The 17,481-nt window shown below is 34.3% G+C and overlaps 1 protein-coding gene across 1 annotated transcript in view; it reads right to left on the bottom strand.

Annotated features, from left to right (window-relative positions):
• Nucleotides 1-17,481, bottom strand: part of LOC117178714 (inactive dipeptidyl peptidase 10) — a 1,065,008-nt gene that overhangs the window by 389,227 nt on the left and 658,300 nt on the right. Inside the window, exon 6 of the mRNA XM_033370143.1 lies at nt 11,062-11,216. Coding sequence (XP_033226034.1) covers nt 11,062-11,216 — 155 coding nt within the window. The remainder of the gene's footprint in view (nt 1-11,061; nt 11,217-17,481) is intronic.

The following is a 17,481-nucleotide window of genomic DNA, read 5'->3' as shown; positions in this document are numbered from 1 at the left end:
TACAATTCAGCTTTTTGGATGAAAATTAAACTCATTTAAACATTTAATCATTTTGTCGAACATTATTCCGTTTTCAACAGAAGCTTTCATCTTTTGAATTGAAAACTCGATTTTTAATTTGAAAATGTTTACTATAAAATTTTGTGTTAAGAATTAATCTCTTTTGTTTACAAACTCAACTGCTTTGTTGAATTTTTAATCAAAAGAGATTAATTCGGAAAACAGAATTTAATAGTACAAATTTTCAAATTGAAAATCGAGTTTTTAATTCAAAAGATGAAAGTTTCTGTCGAAAATAGAGTAATGTTCAACAAAATAGTTTAATTTAAAAAGAGAGAGATTAATTCTGAACGCGGAATTTAAAAGAAAAATTTAAAAATTAGAATGCGATTTTTTAGTCTAAAAGGTAGAATAAGCTGCTCGAAATAGGCGAGTGTTCATCAAAATAGTTGATTTTACTACCAAAAAAGATGACTTTTTAGGGAAATTTAGATCAAATCTTTCACAAAAGTAAAAAATGAATCTGAACATTTGCCGGTTTTCCTCTAAACTTTGGGGTACTTCTTGCTGTTTAAAAATCTGGACTATAATTCCCGGTTTTCCCAGTCAGCGGCCACCCGACTTGAACTTGTGCAGTGCTTTAATTTTTTGTCACTTAAAATATGTGGCTGATTTTCTTTTTTTTTTTGAGTCAAATATTTAGGAGTTAATAATACAATGATTTTGCGGTCGCACCTGGTGTGTTAATTCTAAAAAACTCTGAAAACAATAATGATGAGAGTAGAGCTGAAACGTAAACCTTTAATAACCTTTAATTCCTTGTGGCATTTGCAGATTTGCTTAATCTGGCATTAAATTTAACCAGCTATGTATAATAATTGTAGCACATATAGAAAAAATGTGCAAACGGAATTTAAGGTCAAATACTGGGCACTGAAAAAACACAAGATTGGTTGATTTGTCTCTCAGATTGTGCTGTCAAATATTGCTTGCTTCGCGATCGAAGACAGTTTAACTGCCGTAAAATATCAACCATCTCAATTCTAATTTCTAAATCTGCGTGAGCAAAGTCGATATCAGGTTGTATGCGTACGGTATACCTACGATGGCCACGCGACGCACACATGTAAAGAGTTGAGGGCCACTTTCATTTACCTTATGTCGGTCATTGTCGGTGGTACAGAACTTTGCACATCCACCGAGTCATGGAATCACTCGTGGATTTAAAACCGATATATAAATATATAAATATAAATCAAATGGCCATCACGGGTATACGGGCGAGTAGGGGGCGCCATATTTCTATCAGCTGATATTTCTAATGCATTGTGACTCTCTATTTCTCTCTGGTTGTAGGTTTGAGGTTTGTGGGCTTATGGGTCTTTGGTTACGTGGTTTGTTAACTTTTTAATTTCGAGGATGAAAATCGATTTTCCGCCATTTTTTACGATTGATGGAAAATCCTGACGTGCTCGAGATAAGTCATCAACGAATTTGGATTCAGCTGCCAAAAAAACATATAGGACTCGTAAGTTTGTTCTGGTTAATTTTTTTTTACATTCTCACCAGAGAAGGTATTAGATTTGTGTAAAATTTGACCCCCCCCCCCAGTTTTTTCAAATGCCCACGTTTTGAGACCCCCTGAATCCGAAAAACAAGTTTTTACGAATTTGTCTGTCTGTATGTCTGTCTGTGAACACGATAACTTTTGAAAAAAGTAATCTATTAGATTGCCCTTTAGTACACTCATTTAGTGTCTTAAACTAAAGGTCAAGTTCGTTAGCCAGCCAATTTGGATGAAAATTCAAAAAGTAGTCACATTTTGAATTTTCTTGAGACCACTTTTTTAAAACTTCAAAAATTCTCTGTATGGTTCTTCATAGTATTTAAAAATTTTAACAATTTATTCTAATGACTTCTTTCGAAAAATAAAAAATTAATAGAGTTATAGAATTTTTAAAATCCAAAAAAAAACAAACTAAAATGAACAATTAAGACCAAACAACGCATTATACGAAAAAAAGTTTAGGAATGAAAAACGTTGCTTTTGAAAGCCCTACAAGATTAGGATAACAACTTTTTCAATTTGGTCAAAAAGTGGAAAATTCCATGTTTGATTGTACAAAAAAATTTTGAAACCACAATTTTTCAAGGTGTAAAAATTCTATGCACGGTTGTTCATAGTACTTCGAAACGTAAACAATTTATCCTTTTGACTTTTTTCTTTAAAAAGAAAATTGTCATAGTTAAAGCATTTCAAAATCCAAAAAAAAAACAAACTAAAATGAACCTTTGAAGCCAAAAAACGCATGATATGAAAAAAAGTCAAGAAAAGAAAAAGTTTGCCTTTTAAAAGCCCTATAAGATTATGATAACATCTTTTTTAATTTGTTTTAAAAGTTGCAAATTCCAAATTTGATCGTACCAAAAATGTTTGAACTCACATTTTTTCAAGATTTAAAAATTCTATGTACGGTTGCTCATAGTACTCAGAAACTCAAACAATTTATTTCCATGACTTTTTTCTATAAAAAAAATTATCAGTTAGAGCATTCTCAAAATCCAAAAAAACAAATTAAAATGAACATTTTAGGCCAAACAACGCATGATATTAAAAAAAGTCTAGAAAAGAAAAACTTTGCTTTTTGAAAGCCCTACATTACTATGATAACAACTTTTTTAATTTAATCGAAAAGTTGAACATTCCAAATTTAATCGTACCAAAAATAATGAAAAATTAAAAAATTCCATTTTTTGGTCAAACTATGCAAGATACGAAAAAAATGGAAAAGCTCAAATTGCGTGCCCTGGAAAGAACTACAAATTTAATGAGTCACTTTTCAATATAAGCTACGAGCAAAAATGAGACAAAACTTGTTCATCCAAACAAGAGCTATAGTTTTTGATAGGACACGTAGTTTTTGCTTAAGTCGTAAAGAATAACATTCAAAATAAAAATATTTTTTTTTTTGAAAAAGCGACACAAGGTATGAACTTTAATTACCAGACAAAAGTTGTTTGCCTAAAAAGATCTACAAATTTATTATTTATCATTTTTCGATAAGACCAGTAGATTTTCTTTCAATCGTAAAACATAAGATTAAAAATTCAAAAATTACCTTTTTGGAAAAAGAACAGAAAAGACGAAAGAGGATATAGGCTCCTATATAGGACCCCATTTGGGTTCCTGTATTAGACCCTATGCAGATGCGCATTAGTTTTTATTTTTTCGTAAAAAAAACATTAAAAATAAAAAAAATATAAAAACAAGGAAATAAGAATTAGTATGGTTCAACTTTTATGCATATTATGAATTGTAATGATATACATTTATTGAGATGATGCATGTTTCAGAGCAGCTTAGAAAACAATTTAAAGCAAAAATAAGAAACAAATACAAAAATAATCATGATAAATACAATTTGCTTTTTATTTTGCCATTTTTTAATAAGTAATTCCAGACAGAGTTACATAAGAAATGTATTATAATTGATATAAAAGTGTTGTGTAAAATGTAGAAAAGTTGACATGTTGGAGAAATACGAGTGCGAAGCACGAGATATGTGATGAGAATGTGTCCTTCAAAGTCAAAAGAGCTTTGCCAAAAGAGAGTTCAAAATTACAAAATTACGGTTGTTAGTCCGCTCACCTTTGATTTTAAAAGGTCTGTGCCCGGATGCGGAAAAAATGCAAAGACTAAGCGCGAAGTGCAATTGCCTTCAGTAGCGTGCCGTAGGTGCGCTCAAACTCTCGAGCTAAGCTTTTGTAACGAAAGAGAATTCAAAATCACAAAATTACAGTGGTGGATGTTTTGAGTCTTAATTTTAAAATTTTTGCGCAAAAATGTGCGAAATTATAAAGACCGAGCGCGTAGCGCGAGGTAAATATATAATCGAGCGCGAAGCGCGAGATAAATGTACAATCTAGCGCCAAGCGCCAGATGCAGCGTTATTGTTCCCGTAGCAAAATCGTAAACGCTTCTTCAAGCCACCAGTGGGGACATATATTGAATAACGCGGAGCATTCAGTATTGTAAACCTGGATTTTAAACCCAATCTTTAATAAGATTCAAGGAATCACAATCTTTCATTATCATGCCTGGGACGCAATGGGCGATTCTGCTTGAGCAGAATCACCTTTCCCCTACTTCAATTTACGTGAACGAAATGCACACAAAATCTCCTAGCAAGATACAAAAGCTTATAATTTAATTTTGTTTTATTGAGTGTGTAAGTGCCCATAAAAGAAACTTAAAGGAAACAATAAAATAATTTTTATTCTGCTTTGGAACCCAGCATTTAAATCATCTATACTTATAATGAAATGTAAAGTGTTCGATAATTAAAGAAAGAAATAAAGCATTTATCTCAATGAAACTCGCTCATATTGAGAAAGGAGACAGATACCCAAAAACAGTCTTCATTCATGGCCATTTAAATCTGATAGTTGAATGGGTTCAAAAGGGGATATTTTCCTACTAGAAATTCTGCCATACAAACTAAAAAGGTACGTAAGTGACATTGCCGCTTAGAGTGATTCTCTTAATCTTGGCAATGAAAAAGTCGACCTAAGCGGCAATGTTTCTCATGTATCTTTTTAGTTGGTAGGGCAAAATTCAACACTAATTTCTCGGAATCCAGAAGGAAATAGCAAGAAGCATGCTACCTCCACGTCACGAGTGTTCTCGCCTGCGGTGAACGCCTGTAAAGGGAAAGTGTAACAGTGGTATACGCCCACGGATTCAGATAAGATAGAAGGGCTATATATTGTAGCGCTTTGGCCCAACGCACCAGTTCTTGTCATACTTTTTTACTACTTAGAACAAAGAAGCGTCGCTCTGACTACGTGTCAGCGCGACCCCTTTTTAAAAACTCAAATCTCTTCTTGCCCCCGTCACACTTTGGCGATCCTGCCAGGATGGTGGCAAACGATCACAGTTAAAACAATCAAACTGCACCATCTTGAAACTAAACACCTGAAGCGGGTCAAGAAAGATAAAGAAAAATTCTACAAGAATAAGGAAGACCTCCGAGGAGATATTTACGAATATTTTCCTCGTAAAAAAGCAGGCAAATAATGAAAATGGCAAAATTAGAGGCTGAACTGAAGTAGGCCCTATTTTACGTAAACCAGTGTTGACGAAAACCTGAAAAAGGAACTTGGGTAAGCGACATACTGCTGTAAACCCTCGGGAGCAAATCCGAGAAGACGAAGCCATTGCAAGCCGCCGATACGCCGTGCCGTTAGGCCTGGTTCACCATCCTCCTAAGAAGAGGATAAGAAGAAGTTAGTAGCAGCAAGCGGGCGATACGTCGTACCGTCACGCCTGATTCACCATCTCTACGGACGAAGAGGACAACCACGCAGTCGCTACAGCAAAAAAGTAAGCATTTAATTTAGATAAATAAGTGAATTTGTAAAAGTGCGGTCCTTACAGTGAAAAATATTAGAAAAATTAAGAGTAGAACGAGAATTGTAAAGCGCGCGTTACTCAGATATCTATTTTTCGTAAAAACAGATAAGATAAAAAACCTGGCTTTCGGCACGTAAAGGAAGGGCACATTCCGTAGATTACGCCTTTCAGAACCGCGACAATGGCATCCCCCGCATCCTCTCCTACTCCTTCGACAACAGAATAGATGCTACAAACCATCTTAGCCAAAATGAATAGTTACGAAATTAGTATGAGTTTTTTGACAAGGGAAATGGAAAATAGGGTGGAAAAAATCAGAACTCTAGCGGGCCGAGTTGGATTAAGAACTCAGGTGCAAATAGATAGGGAGGATCCGGAACTAATACCAGACGAAGAAGAAGGAAATAGCATTAATCGAAACCGAGAACCTAGCCGTCCTACAGAGATAACTAATCGCTCTAGCGGCTCTAGACCCTACGCGAATCCCCAAATCCAAGAGCCTATTCATCACAATAGTGAAGTACCTAATAATATTATCCGACATACGCCCTCCGCGAATTCTGTAATCCAAGAGCCTAGCTTTTATAACAGGGAAGCACCCAACCGCCCTATTGGGTCTATGCACCACGCGAACCCTCAAAACATAGAACCGGTCTATCAGAATAGGGAAGTATTCAGTCTCCCCGTTCGCCCTATGCTTCCTATAAACGTTCAAAATGAAAGTACCAACCAAGCCAAGGATATTATGCGTACTATTAAACCACCTGACCCATTGATAGGATAACAAAAATCTCAGAACAGGAAATAAAGAAAATTGAAAAGACTGCCAACTCAAGGATTCTTAATTTATTAGAAAAAACCCGGATGGATCACGTAGAGTCAGAACTAGCCGACCCCATTCGGCGAATAATTTCGCAATACACCGATGACTTCGTTTCCGAACTAGTCCAGAATTTCGAGAACCTGTTCAGAATAAAGCATGTGAAAACAACTACTTATTACCCCCAAAGTAACGGTAGTTTAGAAAGAGCTCACTCTGTGCTGAAAAACTCTCGCTTACAATACCACTAAGCAAGATCGAATTGGTATAAGTTCGTTTCAAGCCACGTTTGGCAGAACCGATGCTGATTTGCCGTCAACTTTGGCCACTGCTCCCAATTTGAAATATCAGGACTTGCTCGACATGTGGAAAGAAAGGCATGAACAGTACTTACAGGAAGCAAAGGAAAAGCTACAACTTCAGAAAGAGAAATACAAAAGGTACCAAGATTGCAAGATAGTTGTACCGCAATCTATCTATGAACCGGGAGACCTGGTCAAGTTTGTCAGCCATAATCGAAAAGCTAGATAACAATCACTCCATAATATTGTTTAGCACCGAAAGAACAAGAATTCACGCTAACCAGTTCATGCCTTATTTTTTATAGAATGAAGATCTTGGTATTTCTGACACTTTTTGACACAAATATGGACAACGAAAAGAAATTACACCCTGACACCTATTACCGGAAACATATTTATCGAGGAAATAGGAACCGCTCATCTTTACCACGAAACCTGGAAGCTAATGTTAAGCATCAATGATTCCAGCCTACAAGAAAGGTTAGATATAGTTCGCGATATAATGACACTCGCGATTCGAGCGTGTAACTCAAACTGCGCTGAAGAAAAAAAAGTTAGGTTAACAGGCGAAAGGTATGAGAGGGCCAGAAATAAACTTCAACTACTCAACCAGGTGATGGGTAAAATAAACGACACAAAAGAGGATTAATAAACGCAATTGGGGACATCTCTAAGACACTGTTCGGAACTTTAAGTAATAACGACCTTGAACATATTAATGAGCGGTTCTATCAATTATACATAGACAATAAAAATATGGCTCAAGCCTTGCAGAACCATACCAAAATATTAAAAGTATTATTGGATTCTTCTTCGATTAATTACGGTGAACTAAAAACTGAATTAGAACAAGAAATTAGTAACGCCGAACAATTCAGAAGAAGCCTCAATAATAATACGAGGAATTTATTCGTAACAACAAAAATTTTAACTTGTGCAATTTTAATAGAAAAATTAGCAGAAGATATTATTACATTATTGACAGAAATAAATAACGGAAAACATGGAATTGTGCACCTCCAGATACTAACACCGCAAATGCTAACGGATACTATTCGGGGATTCGAAATAATGAATAGAACTAAGTAACACCTCGAAGCCGACCCCGAGAGTTATCAGCACATTATCGATATCAGCGAAGTCAATGTAGCGATCATCAAGCAATCTTTCATATAAGTAAAATAGGGAGTCATCATCGATTTTCAACTTTGTCAGTGAAAGCTCTCGAATGGTTGCAATACCTAGGATATGCTAGTATAATATTAATCACGCTATATACATTCTACAAATGCGGGTTCTGCAAATTGAAATGAAAATGTATTCCAATAAAGATTTGCGTATTCTGTGTGAAGACCAACGCTCATAATGCTCCTTCGCCTGCTGTAATTTACTCTAACAAACCTCCAGTAGAAGAAACGCCTCTGCACATGAAAAATAAAAAAGTTACATTTTATTAGAAGGGTTTAGGGACCAAACTCTGTTTACCAAAGAGGGTGTAACAGTGGCATACGCCCACGCATTTAGATAAGATAGAAGGGCTATATATTGTAGCGCTTTGGCCCAGCGCACCAGTTCTTGTCATACCTTTTTACTACTTAGAATAAAGAAACGTCGCTCTGACTACGTGTCAGCGCAACCCCTTTTTAAAAACTCAAATCTCTTCTTGCCCCCGTCACAAAAGTCAATAAAAGTATATATGTAGCAGACTGGGCTGGGTAGAAAGCGAAATATAGTCTGATGCGCTGTCGCCTATAGCGAACCTCATGGGCATTTACTCTCTTCTTCCGCAAAGTGAAACTATCGTGGACTATACGTCCTTTCTAATTAATCTGCATTAATTAATGTAACTTAATAACGCGCATATACATGCGGAAATCCAAATAGGGTTGCTATAAGGGAGAACCGCAGTGCTTCCCTTAGAGATGGTACTCTACCGACGCATCGAAAGAAAGAACAAGCTTTCTTGTTTGGAAACGTTTGTCCTGATGTTTTTTTGTATTGATTTGCAACTATAAAACTTCAAATCGATCTTATAAAAAGTTGTATAAATTCATATGAAATGAGTTAGCGATATTTGTAGTCGTTGAAAAGAACTTATTCTAAATATTATAAAATTTCTCTTTTAAAACGTATTTATATCAAATAATGCAACGCGACAAAAATATGGTAATTCAATTTTGTTTTACTTATTTTTCTATTCTATTGTTTTTAAGGATATATGAACGAGTGACAAACTTGGAAACTTTGTTAAAAACTACTTCGCTGTGAGTACTTTATTCTAGTATTATTTATAAATATTTCTTATATAATGGAAGTGGGACCTAAATTTTAAATTTTTTTGGAAAATTCCCTTATATCGATTCGGAGATTCACTCTTCAAATACTGTTATCATTCGATTAAGACTTTTATGTATAAACTTTCTGTACATGGAATATAATATCAATTCTTAACAATAATAATAATTTATAGGTTCAAAACGTTAAAAATTGTTACTAGAGACTACATTTTTTTTTAATATTGATTATTACGTAATTATTCAATTATGTTTCCAATTAAAATCAAATCATTCAGCAATAATTAAAGAAATTGCCTCGAAAGAAGTGCTCATCTATCAAACGACATTTAAGATTAAGAACATTAAATCGAAGAAACTTCAATCGCTCACGCGTTTTTGTCATCATCTGAAATTACATTCTTACACAAAGCAACATAGCTAAAATCAAATTAGCATAAATTCAAATTTTGAAGCATTAGTATATCTAAACCAATGATATTAATCTGACATTAAAATGTTAAAATTCTAAATGTAGCGGTTATTGAATGGGAATAATATTCACAGAGGTTTGAAAATTATAATTTACAATACATTTAACAGTTCAGGTTAAAATTATGTCAATATTAAAAAATCCTAATTAAAATTCTAAAAATCGGAATTAATAGCAGAACTTGATTTTAAATTTAAATTAGTATATTTTTCCAAAACTTGGAATTGAACTTATGAAATCACGAAGTGATATATAGCTTATTCATCGATATAAAAATCGATCAGGCTGGAATACAGTTTACTCTTTCAGAAAAAATTACTTATTAGCAATATATGTTAATTTTGTTGATTTAATATTTTAGAATTTGTATGTTTAAATCACAATCTGAATAGTATATATAGTATACTAATCATATTTTAAACACGTGTTTTCTTTGATTTAAATACCTTTTTATCTTATTCGCGTTTTTATTGTTATTAATTTTAAGGGTATTTCGTAATAATAATAATTTTTATGAACGAACGGATAAACATATCGAGGCGTTCTAACGGCAGGATGCCAACGCTCGCGATACGACTTGACGGCACTTAAATAAAAATAAAAACAATAAAAAGATAACCGAGAAGTAAGCGCTAAAAAGTCTTGCTCGCGGAATTGAGCAAGATGAAGCTAGAAGTTGGCGTAAACTGAAAGGTGCTCGCCCGTTTCATTAAATCATAAAAGTTCTATCTCGAGTGAGCAAAGCACGAAGGTGCAACTTTCCGCGTTTAGGTTATAAGCCAGAAATGGCACCTTAATTCGTTGCTCGCCCGAGATAGAACTTTCATGATTTGGTGGGGCGAGCGAGCATCTTTTAGCTTTCCCCACCTTCTAGTTTCATCTTGCTCAATTCCGCGAGCTAAAACTTTCTAGCGCCAGCTTCTCGATTAGCTTTTTAATCTTTATGTTTTTGGTTACGTATCTCCTAGTCGATCGCGTGCGTTGGCATCCTATCGTTAGGACGCCTCCATATGCTCTACATCAGTAAGCATTTGTCATGATCTTTGGTAAAAAACGGCTAATTTATTAAATAAGGCTTAGTTTTCTTCAATATTCTTCCACTACCTTGTTTGTATACATATAAATAACTTTGAAATAATAACTTTGTAATCCACCATAATCTCATAACAATGAAAGGGTAATTTGTTCCAGATAATTCGACCGCACATCGAAAACACAGGGACAACGAGATTCAAACGTTCGGCCTCAAAATTAAGTACCGCAAAATCATTAAAAAAAACCTTAAGAAGCCATTTAAAAATCAAAGAGTGCACGCGTAAAATAATATTAAAAATTATTCAGTTTAAAAAAAAGGACATTAGGAGGACCTAAGCATGCCAAAAAGCTGTTGCAGAATCTAATTTATCACAATTAGCGTTAAGTCACGAGATATATCTTGTATATGAACTTAATATTCAGCGAAAGGGTTTACAAGCTTTTTGAATCATCAGCATTGTAAGTGAAAGAGCTGAAGCATATTGGATATGAGGTAATTTCGTATGGTTGAAGGTCGAAATTAAGTGACTTTGTAAAATATTGATGTTCTCAACGGTTTCTCACGGGAGAACAGTTACATATGAGAAACTATATTTCATATTACTTGAATCGTACTACACGCTCTTCAGTATCATATAAAAATTATGCGAATACGAAAACTGCATTAACTTAATTATTTTAAACATTAAGGGTTTGATATCCCAAAAAAAAGCATTATTTAATACCTTGGGATACCGCAAATGTCTCATTGTAGGATATTGGTCATCTCCAAATTTAACATTATGTACTTCCTTTACAAGCGAATCATTGAAAGCAGCATATAGCATCAAGTGGCCATCTTCTGTTAGCCATACAGCTTCCGCACTATGTAAAACTTCTTCTGAAAAAATTTAATTGTTTCTGTAGAATATGTTAAAGTAGTAAGGCATGACTATAGGGTGCCATTAAGTTCGTGGCCCAATCCCCCTTTCTATCGCTCGACCCGCTACTGACACCGAAGCGTCACAGCAGATAAGACTGAGTAGCATAGATCTACGTAGATGGGTAGGGGGCAAGGGGAACGCCGCCCGGAAGATTCTAGATCTTGTGAAATCACATAGGTAGTCCCGAAACGTGACAGTGAAAAAGGGAGTAGAGTGGGAATTTTCGACTGGAGAGTTCAGAGCGCTATTACGTATCAATGTTTGAGGTTTCCCTGATCTTTTATTTGTATGTTATTCAGTTTGGGGCTCTCTATTATTAGGTTAAGCTGTTCATATTAATTGATTTCATTTGAAAATTTTGTTGAGCGATGGTTTTTCGGCAATTCTTTTAACAGATGTTAGGATTTATATTTTAAGAAAATAATTACTTTGAATTATATCGTTTATCGAGAGAGAGAGAGAGAAGAGATGAAGAGGAAGGAAGAGGGAGAGGAGGCACTGGCGCTTCATGAGTTTGGTTCTCTTAATTACTTGTAAGACGATATTCCTCACTGTATTTTGACAGTTCCAAGGGATTAATTACCTGAAACGAAGAATTCCAACTTCACTTTATCAACTCGTTACACTACGCGACTTCCACAAGGTTTTCTGCAGGATTCGAAGATGGGTGCGGATCATCATTGGAATGCGGGAACGTACATATATCGTGTGGCCATTTTGCTGTGAAGATCTTATAACCTACGAATTATAATCAAGTAAAAGTAAATTTCTGAGGACTGTCTTGTTTGATATTCTTCTGGAAAATTTAATGGTTGGACTGTGGGTTGTGGTGCCTCAATTCTCTCTCTTTTTGATTAGAACTTTTGCCTCCAATGTTTTTCTCGATTTTTCTATTTTTTGTGTGTGTTATCTAGTCTGCAAGTCTTTCCCTAAAAATCTTTCTAATTTCTTTTGTACACAAATTCTTTTATTACATTTAAGTCTTTTCCGGGTATTTCAGTCGTTAGTTGTTTTTTCGTGTGTTTATTACAATTTTTCTTGTTGATTTTGTAACAACTTTCAATTCTCGAGGTTGCTAACTAAAATGGATTTTAGTAAATACAATTAGTTTTGATTCGACCTTCGTCAGTGTCCGCCCCCACGAATATTCGCGTTCCCTCAAGCTAGTCTGAGTCATTAATTTTTTTTGAATTCCAATAACTAATATTAATTTTAATTTCCTTATTTTAATTTTATCTTTCAGTGGTGTCTCCAAAGGTGCCTGGCGCAACGCACCAGATACTTTTTGTGGTACATTTTTAACGCATTTTACAGGACTTTTCAAAGTTTTAACTCGTTCACTACCATTTGTGACGGTAAGTATTTTTCTCTCTTATATTTAAAGAACCTGTCACAAATGACGCCCAACGTGGGGCGTCTTCTCTGAGCAAGCCGGGAGAAATTTTTTATCCTAAACCATCACAGAAATTTTTATTTTTACTGTTGTGCTGTTTTACGTGAAAAATATTTTTTTATTTTTTTTTATTTTACTTTTCTCGCGTGTGCTGATTTTCAGTTTCGTTGTATCATGCTTCAAGTTGTGTCGCGTCGGTTGAGAATCTGACCGGAAATTTATCAGAAACTTCCGATAATTTTTTAAAGTTAAGGAAATTTTTTCCATTCTCACGGGAAAATGTTCTCTTAACAATTTTTTATTTTTTTATTTTTACTTGATTTAACTTAACTTATACCGTATATTGGCTGATTTTGTGAATTTCAAATAATATTGTGAATGCTTAACGTGTATCATCCAGTTAAGTTGCATTGGAGCGTCATTGTCGGTACATGTAACTGGTAGTTTTTACTTGAAATCTGACCGGGAATTTTCGAAATTCCTAATTGAAACTTTTAGAAATCTGATTTTATTTCATTTATAATTGATGGGCGATTTGATGTCATATACTTTCTGTAATTTTGGGAATTTTATGAAAATTTGCCAATATTCCAGTATTTTCTCATTCCAGGGAATATTCTCGTATTTTATAGTGATTTTGAAATTGTTAAGGTTAAGGCCGCAATATATTTAAAGTTAACGAATTGTTGTTAGTCGTTTTATTTCACTGAAGATTGATTGCATTTTTTTATTTGTACTAATTATCATTATTGGTTCTTAATTTTATTAAAATAGAGTATTCTGATTTTGAACTATCACAAATCTGGGCGGATACAACCGATCGGATTATTACCTGGATGAGTGAACTATCGACCGCGGAGATGGAAAATGTCCTTGTCAGTTTTGAGTTAAGTAACGAGGGAAACCTGAATGAGCGTGCGTATCATATTGTCTGTTTTCATCTAAAGTAGGCCAACGTTTTCTTTTCAAACCATACGGCCCATGGCTCCAACTATGAGTGAGATAGCGCAGAGGTCCGGCGTGATGATTTCTACGATTATTAATACACCATCGGTGAATTTTGCTGAGCCTCTGGTTAGCGTAGGCTATCCTTGAAAAGAAAGTTTTGCGGTCAATTCCGGTATTACTGCGATTCCCGTCAGTAGATCAACGTTACATCTCTGAGATTCTAGATCATTGATCAATTCTACGGTTTTTGGAGAAGGGGGTCGTCATCCGTAACTACCCCTTCATTCTCATCGAACCAACCCTTTCAATGTTTCTACTTATCCGGCCATACATTTTAGTCAGACGGGTATAATAGTCAAATACTTGCAGTAATGCCCAGTCTCCTTACACATGATGCATTAACACGGTACATGCTTTGTCTTGACGAAAATAAGGTTCATGACTGGGCAGTTTTGTAAGGCAGATTAGACGGACGTATGGAGGAGCTAATTTCCAACTCAAACTCAAGGATGAGGTTAGAAGTATTTTTAAGAAAAAAAGAGCATCGACGAGCGTAACTACGCCTAATTTGTTTCACATTATTAACGTTTATAATTAAATCTTTTGCGTATTATTTGCAAAGTTTGTTTAATTTGAATGTATGCGATTTGTTGCAAATGATTCACCTTTTTTTTCAAAGGATAAAATTTGTCACAGAATGTGAAATAATAGAATAGTTGACAATGAATATTGAATTTTTCATGTCGTTTCTGTTGAAATAATTAACATTTTTTTAATGTTATCATCGTAAATTAATGTAGTACATTGTACGTTTTGTGAAACATATTTATCTTGCAAAAAAAAGGTGATTTTGAATGCAATTTTTAATATTATTCCAACAGGAACAATAGAAAAAATTCGATTTTTAGATTTATTTGGGTTTAGAGTTTAAAAAAATTATGTGCATCACTTTTCCGATTCTTTTATTCTGATGAATTAAGATATGAATTATATATCAGGAATAGTATTATTAAGTTTCAGTTTTTGGTCCATAATCAGCTAACCTCACCAAGATATACTAATCTTTGCAACCATTAACGGTACAAAAGTGGATATATTGCAGAAAAAGCAGGTAAATTCGACAGTCCGGTGGACTGTAGCTTCGGTGATTCTTGTAAGACACATTGTGACATATTAGGTTGTACGAATATTGCTGTAATTATATGCTCGTAGTGTAAGAAATCATCATATCTTAAACATTTTTTGACGAATATCATTATTGTTTAAAGTTTGAAGAAAACAGCTTCAATATAATATATAGGATTCAAAAAATTGTAAATTTGACTAGAAAATTTTATTTTTGTCTATAAACTATATATGCTTTCTAAAGATTTTGATGATTTTTCTTGTATCAAAATAGTTTAGGGGTAGTTACTCTCTTCACTGCTCTTTTGTATGAATACATAAATACCTTCATCCTCTTTTTCGTTTGCAAAACGTATTTTCTTCGGATTTTTTGGCTCGAGTTTAGACTTACTTTAAAATATCATACATAATTAAAGGGTCGTTTACCCCCGCTTTATTTTTGTATTCATGTTGTGTTGAAAGTATATATTATGATAGACGCAGAATATCGTAAAAAATATTTGGAGCTTAAGCAATTTGGCTAACCCTATGTCTAAAGATAAAATCTTATTATCTTCTACAGGGCTCCTAACTTTTTCTTTGTAATCTTTTGATCAACTTTTTAATCTTATCAAGAAGAATACTAAAATCGACAACGATCAAACTCAAGGCAGGATACTTTTGTCCACTGAAAGATGTTGATAAGACTTTAAAGTTTTGCAAATATTTATGCATTTCTTGCAAAAGGATCCATTTATAAACAGAGATGATCAGTTTTGGCAGCGCCATATTATTTTGACCAAGAAAAATAATCGGTTGTTGCATTCGCGTCACCAAAAAAACCATGTTACATCTCGAATCCCACCTGGTTGGCTTGTCGATGTTCGGCGACAAAATTTTGATGGCACAAACGTCGCAATTGCTTTGAAGCGTGTTTTTCTACTGATCCGAGTTTTTAAAGGAGTTTAAACAAGTTTCGTATTTTGGAAAGTGGAAATAAAATAGGACTATCTTCAATGTCAGTTAAAATTTGCTGACCTTGTCATCATAATTTTGCAGCTTCTGATTTTCATTCCAGTTTCTAGTGTCTTCTTGATCTTCTCTATCTCCGTTATAATCTCCGTCGCGAATAGTTTCCAGTCCCAATAGTTTAAATATTCATTGCACCTATATCTTAAGAATGTCCGAATAACTTTGGAAGTGTCGATTTTTGTAATCAAAGGTCATCGAATAAGAGAATTCCACCATGAACCGTTAGGGTTGCCTACGGTTACTCCTAGCACTTTTAGTGTTATTTGAAAATTTTCTACAGTCTTACAGACGGATTTGGCAATGTCCTTACCACTATGTTGACTATGAAAAGCCAGAAAGTCTATACAAGGAAGTGCAGTTTTCAGTCGTCATAAATGAAGTGTCCAGTGATGTCATCATAAACTCGATTATCAACCTAAGACAGCCGTCTAAAGTGAACGATATTTTATATACGTTGTTCTGAAAAATCGCCATTGCAGATCCTTTTATTTTATGAAGTGTGTTTTAAACCATATATATCATTCTGTTTCGCATTGGAACTTCAGCGACCAGCTTAAGATGGTGCAAGATTTCTCGAGTCTCTTTATAATAAAAAAAGTTAAGAGATAAATATTTCTTGCTGCCCAATTGACCAGTTTTGACACAAATACTTCTTGTTGAAAATCCTATACGAACATTATGTGTATTAATTATAAAATGTGAATATTAGATTTAACATATAATGAGGTTAGGCGATGCCAGAGTATGTAACAAAATTCAAGAAATTTTTATTTTTTAATTGGAAAAGATTTAGTTCAAATCAAAAATGTTCTAAACTAATGTAAACAATAAAAAAATATTCCTCATAGCCACTGAATTATAATTTCTCCGTTTTGGTTGAAAAACGATATCGTCTTGAGGAATTCCACTATAATTGAAATTATAAATCTAAATTAGTATAATATATTACGTGCAATACCAAGTTAAGTCAAGATTAACGTTTTTTAAGGTTAATACATAAATAACTAATCTTTCTCGAATGCTAACAATTTTTTGTTCATTTATATTAATATTAGTATATTTAATTTAGTTTGTAGACAGAAAATGACAACAAAAAGTCCGAGTAATTCGATTGGAAAAATGCTTGTAATTCGAACAAAATAATATGAGATAGGAGATCATCTCGTATCCATATTCAGCACCTAGGGGCTAGATAATGTTAGCCATTCACAAATTTCTCTTCAATAAGTTTATCAATCGATTTAAACACGATATTATTGTTGAAATATAAATGGAGTATTTATATATATATATATATAATTAAAAATTTGTCATCAGGACAACCGCAGGATTTCGCCGGGAGCAGGGTGCTAATCTGAAAAATTGCACCCGCTTCCAGCGAAATCGCGGTAAAATTTCAGCCATAACCACGTCTCACAACCGTGAGATAGGTGGTTACAGTCTGTAAAGGAATCAGTACGACGATTCAGCAAAAGCCTCGTGCACCCTAAGAACACGGAGCGACCCAAGAACAACCGCCTTCTGCATTTTTCCCGCAAGTGTTCTAGCAAATTGTTGACACGCAGGGATGCTTTTTAGGCTATTAGCAAGTTAAAGCTTGGCACCTCCAAGACCACCGATGATGAGGACGATCAGTTTAATATAATATTCTGGGTACAATCGTTGCAACTCCCTTATAAGGTCTCGATACCTCTCTTTCTTTTCATTCTCCTTGGTTATGATGTTTTTGTCAGCTGGTGCCGAAA

This window comes from Belonocnema kinseyi, chromosome 8 (genome assembly GCF_010883055.1).
Source record: "Belonocnema kinseyi isolate 2016_QV_RU_SX_M_011 chromosome 8, B_treatae_v1, whole genome shotgun sequence".
Classification (NCBI taxonomy): Eukaryota; Metazoa; Arthropoda; class Insecta; order Hymenoptera; family Cynipidae; genus Belonocnema; species Belonocnema kinseyi.
Note: the sequence above shows the minus strand (reverse complement) of the source record. Positions and strands in the feature narration are given on the sequence as shown.